Source organism: Arachis duranensis, unplaced genomic scaffold, assembly GCF_000817695.3.
Source record: "Arachis duranensis cultivar V14167 unplaced genomic scaffold, aradu.V14167.gnm2.J7QH unplaced_Scaffold_141965, whole genome shotgun sequence".
Taxonomy (NCBI): Eukaryota; Viridiplantae; Streptophyta; class Magnoliopsida; order Fabales; family Fabaceae; genus Arachis; species Arachis duranensis.
In genome coordinates, this window is record NW_026264051.1 from 8634 (window position 1) to 14503 (window position 5870).

The following is a 5870-nucleotide window of genomic DNA, read 5'->3' on the forward strand; positions in this document are numbered from 1 at the left end:
AGTGCTGGTGCTAAGCTGCACCAGTAAACTGTGAACCCGGTTAAACCGATTTTCTGTTTTTAACTAAAACTGACCAGGTAACCTTATAATATCATTCAAGAAGCTTCTAATACTCATATAATGATGATATTACCCTATTATCTCTCTTCTCTCATGAATCGAGTCCGGTTCGTCAAACTGAGACTATTTACGAAAAAAACCGGATCAAAACTCCTAACCGATACGGTTCAAAAACTATGTTCTTCGTAACTGCATTATCGAGCTTGCCTCATAAAAGGTTCTAGCTTAAAGATGACATAATGACAATTAGGATTGAGATACTTGATAATATATCAGAGCTTCTCCCCTTACTGATCCTCCGGAGTTCTCCGTACTTTCAGAAAAGATCTCGCGTACTCGAAAATCAGGGTTGTTACATTCTACCCTCCTTAAAGAAAATTTTGCCCTCAAAATTTAACATGCGCATAAGAAGTTATAGTATTATCTAACACAAGCAACACCATAGTGTGGTACTCACCTCGAATGGAAGAATTATATGCATTAGTGTTGCCAGCAGTTACGGTAAAAGCCCTTCGTTGTTGTTGTGGCCTAGCTGGATTTCGAACAAACCTTTTTGGGCAATTCCTCGATATATGTCCATACTCTCTGCAAGAGAAACAAGTGTGTGTCCCATATCTACAAGCTCTATTACCATGATCCTTCCCACACCTTGAGCATACTGAAATATCCTGAGTTTGCTGAGATTGACCTCCTTCTTCCTCTCCCAGATTATTGTTGTCGTAGTTGTCATTGTTACGAGCGAGAAAATTACCATTTCGTTGATTCCTATTTTGGCGATCGAACTGATCATTGAACTTAAAGTTACGACCTTGAGGAGCTAGATATTGAATAAAGTCTCTTCCTAAGGCTTCCCTACGATCTGCTCGACCTATCGCCACCTTTTTTGAACATTCTTCCACTAGTTTACTTTTATTCACCAGTTCAGCAAAATTTCGTATCTCCAGTGGGACCACTGAACTCATCAGATCCTCACGAAGGCCCCCTTCGAACTTCAAGCACTTCCATTCTTCAAAGTCAGCAAGAATCCCTTGGCAAATCTTGGAGAAACGGCACAAGTCATCAAACTTACGGGCATATTCTGCAATAGTTGTATTACCCTGTTTCAGCTGCATAAGTTCCATCTCCTTAGCATCACGAGCTGCTCTCGGAAAATACTTCTTATAAAATTCGTCCTTAAAAGTATTCCAAGGAATATCGCCTTCATCTTGTTGCAACAGTCGCTGTACCCCCTGCCACCAATGCTCAGCCTCTCCTTCCAGCATATAAGTAGCAAACTCCACGTGTTGGCCTTCCGGAACATGCTGTGCTCGCAGTGATCGTTCAATAGCTCGGAACCAATTGTCAGCATCAGTCGCAACAAGTGTACCTTTAAACTTAGGCGGTTTAACCTTCAAAAAAGTCGCAAGGGTCATAGGTCTTTCGAGATGCCCTAAGTTATTCTCATCATTTCCACTATCTCCCCCATGCTCATTCTCATTTCCGTTTCTCACTCCAAGACGATCAACAGCCCTAGCTGCTGCTTCTGCAGCCTCACGCACTGCCTCAGCCACAGCGTTCATGGTAGTCACAAACGTCTCCTGTTCCCTCTCGTAGTTAACATTAGGAATTCCTTCCCGTACGCCTCGTCTCCAATTGAGATTGACAATAGAGTGCATAATCCAAAATTGACAAAATAAAGAAACTAACAAATAAAACTAAGAGAATTAAGTCAATTGAACAAGGAAGGTATAAAGAACACTATCCTAGAACAAGATCAATTACTAAAACTAAAGAGAAATTGACTAAAGAACCCTAAATTCTAGAGGAAAGTGTAACGCCCAATTTTCAATATGTCTAGATTATACCAGAAACTGAGTGCTACCAACTTGTCTTCCATATTATTATCTATTATTTAGTATATGAGCCTGATTCGTTGTTAAAACAGTTATTTTGTGAGGTACTTTTTTTTTGAAAACGTTTCAACTAATAAATAGAATCATTCACAATCAATATGCAAATAATAAAAGATACAACAGTTATAAACAATCACACTTATATACATCTCAAACAGTTAACAATATTCAGTTATCTAGCCTTTATTAAAGTAAAGATCTTTAGTTAGAACACCCCTAGATGTAGCTAGGTAATAACTATATACATATATATACATACAACATCCAGACTCTGACCTATTCAAGAAGTCCCTAAGTTGGCGCCCAGGCTAGCCTAGACTCTATACTCACCTAGTCCCTCTAAACTACTAAAGTGAGGGAAAGTACACTTTAGGTCTTCAAAACTCAAGTCAGGTGGAACATCATCAAAAGGCGGAGCATCATCTACTACTCCTCTGCACGATCATACGTTGTAATATGACGTCTCATTGGTACGTCATCACGTAGCCACATAACAGGAGTCTCGTACACAAGATTTAGGTTAAAGTTCGCATACGAGCGGGGGGCAAACATTGGCTGGTCTCACAGTATATACATATAAACAGAGAATGAGATTCACAATAGACTCAGTAGACTACCTAGTGCGGAATTCTCTTTGCGAAACAATCATTAGTAGATTACTGAAGGGTACTCCTGCTTCCATCTGAAGAGGGAAGGGAGAGAAGGGGTAAGAACTGAGGAGTTCTTAGTAGGGCCGGGGTTATTAGTTAAGTTCATTAATTTTGTGCTATTTAGTAGAAAAATAGCTGAATACAGAGAAGCATTTGACAGAAAAAACATACAAATAGAGAAAATAGAGAAAACAAAAAGCAGAGCACAAATAGAAGAAAACAAGAAAATAAAACACAGACACAGAAAATAGGATACAAAAAAAGAAAGCATATCTTCATACAATAATCATAACATAGGAAATGCACAACCAAGTATGATGCATGTCTGTCCTATGCAGGCCATGAACTCACGTGTCGGTTTACACTCTGCAGCCCGACATTACCTTGGAACTAGTCCTAGATATGGCTTTATCTCTGTAGGTGAACTTCGCCCTGCAGTAATAGCACTTCTGTAAGTGAACTTCGACTTACAGGAATAGTCTAAACACAACACAACAAATTTCTATAGATGAACTTCATCCTACAGAAATGGCACCTCTGTAAGTGAACTTTGGCTTACAGAAATGGCGCCTCTATAAGTGAACTTCGACTTACAGGAATAGCAGCTGTCTGTAGGTAAACTTTGGCCTACAGGAGCAACACCCTGAGATACACAATTGATATTCACTGTAGGTGAGCTTTGGCCTAATGGAATAACAACTCACTATAGGTGAACTTTGGCCTACAGGACCTCTAGGGCTAATGGAAAAGCAGTAGATGAACATACAACAGAGTATCATAACACAAGGCTTAACTCTTTATTTTATACTCTTTTCCTATATTCTCTTTGTTATATTACTCTTTTCTCTCTGTCTCTTTACTCTGATCTGATTACTCTTTTCTCTTTGTCTCTTTGTTCTACTCTAGTTTCTCTATTTAACGTATGTATTTATATCTTATGTAAATTTTGGTACGAATAGTTAGCTTGTCCCAAGTATAGGTTCATTAAGTCTATATTGAAATAGTTTAACTTTTCATATTATACCTAACCCTCGGCGCAACTCAAGAACTAACTATGTTGCTCCTAGTTCGTTCGCTAATCTTTGTTTATTTTTTACATTAAAACTTTACCGACTTTTTCTTTGATTTTTATATTTTCTTCAACTTTTTATCTTTCCTTTATCTTTTCCTCACTAACATGTTATCACCACTCCCTAAGTATTTTATGAAGGTAATTATGAGATTCTGAACTTAAAGTTGTCTTTCTAAAACTTTTACGAAAAACTACTATTTTCGCATTATTTTATTATTGAATTTTCAAAAATTTTAATTCTTCTTAACTTTTACTTTACAAATTCACTTTTTACCACCCGTAACTTTTAATATTTTTACTTTAACCACCCAAACTTTTGGAAATTACAAAATAACCCCCAAACACCAAAATGTACTTCCTTGCCCTTTTTAAGATCTAAAACCTATTCTTCATTATTCTTCATCACACTCAAAGTGTTCTTTGTGTTCTTCATAAATTTTATAGATTCTTTCTTTATTTTTGCCTGTTTATCAATCTTTTTAGTAACCGATTTTTACCAAAATTCATATTAAATTAGCAACCACTAAAACTGCATCTTTTCCACTTGATTTCAACACTAAATCAACCGCAATTTAAGTCCTAGGGTTTGTTTTTCCAGCTACACTCAAGAACATGTTTCATAGCTTGAATATCATCAAATTTCATCAAAATTTCAACAAACTTTCACCAAGAATAGCTCATATAAGCAATCAATTTCAAGCATAACCAAAGCATACAAAAATCACCAACTCAAACACAATTAATCAAGATTAATTTCACCAAACCCTACTTTGATTTGCTGCTCCTAATTTCGGTTATGCTTCAAGTGTTCTTTAAGCATGTTTTCCTCCTAAATCACATCAAGAACAACTTTAAACACAAAAATCCTCAACTGACGAAACCTTTATATGAGTGTTAGGATGAGATTCCTTACCTTAACCTTGCTGGTATTTGAGGTTTGTTAGCCCTCAAGTCAAGTTAAGCATGATTCCTAAGGAAGAACATCAAGAAAACACATGTTTAAGCATGTTTTCTTGAAAACCGAATTGAAAAAGGAGGGAGGCAGCCATCTCACCTGATTTCCATCCATGAAAAGTCACATGGTTATGTAGAGGAAGAATAGAGGATCATTTTTGTGTAATCAGAGTTTTGGTTTGAGTTTTAGTTCAGAAGAAATCAAGCTTTGAAGATTTATGAACCAAGAACTTTCTCTCCTTTTTCTCTTGATGATTTTCAGCCACAATGTGAAAATGAGGCAGCCTTGGAGGTCTTGGGGGGGTGAGGAAATTCGTGCTTGATAATGATTGGCTGGTTTGGGAAGTGGTTGAAAAAGATCTCAGGTGTATAATTACTAAAACTTGATGTATTAGAACATACACTTAACAACACTTCTAGAGATTAATATATGAGCTACTAGTATAAATGACATTAGTAACATGATTAACATGAGAATAGAAGATATATGATGAGGCATTAGCATTGCTAAAGTCATCAGAGAGTGTTGGTGTTAATCTGCACCAGTAGACTGTGAACCTGGTTAAACCGATCTCCTATTTTTAACAAACCTGTCAAATAATATTATAATATTATTCAAGAATCTCTAATATTAATATAATATTATTATATTACTATTTTTCTTCTCTCATGAATCGAGTCTGGTTCGTCAAACTGAGACTAATTACGGAAACCAGAATAAAAAACTCCTAACCGATATGGCTCAAAAACTAGGTTCTTTGCGACTGTGTCGTCAAACTTATCTCAAAAGAGGTTATTGCTTATTGATGACATAATGATGATATCGATTGAGGTGCTTGATGATATATCAAAGATGTTCCCTTCGCCGATCTTCTGAAAAACTTTGTATCTTCAGAAAAGATCTCGTATACCCAAAAACTAGGTTGTTACATTCTACCCTCCTTAAAGAAAATTTTGCCCTCAAAATTTAACATGCGCATAAGAAGTTATAGTATTATCTAACACAAGCAACACCATAGTGTGGTACTCACCTCGAATGGAAGAATTATATGCATTAGTGTTGCCAGCAGTTACGGTAAAAGCCCTTCGTTGTTGTTGTGGCCTAGCTGGATTTCGAACAAACCTTTTTGGGCAATTCCTCGATATATGTCCATACTCTCTGCAAGAGAAACAAGTGTGTGTCCCATATCTACAAGCTCTATTACCATGATCCTTCCCACACCTTGAGCATACTGAAATATC

The 5870-nt window shown here is 36.7% G+C and overlaps 1 protein-coding gene across 1 annotated transcript; it reads right to left on the minus strand.

The window, feature by feature from the left end:
- Positions 1-446: 446 nt before the first annotated feature.
- On the minus strand, positions 447-1715 carry LOC107472521 (uncharacterized). The gene has a single exon (XM_016092042.1). The coding sequence runs from the start codon at positions 1713-1715 to the stop codon at positions 447-449; it is 1269 nt and encodes a 422-aa protein (XP_015947528.1).
- Between the last annotated feature and the right edge of the window lie 4155 nt (positions 1716-5870).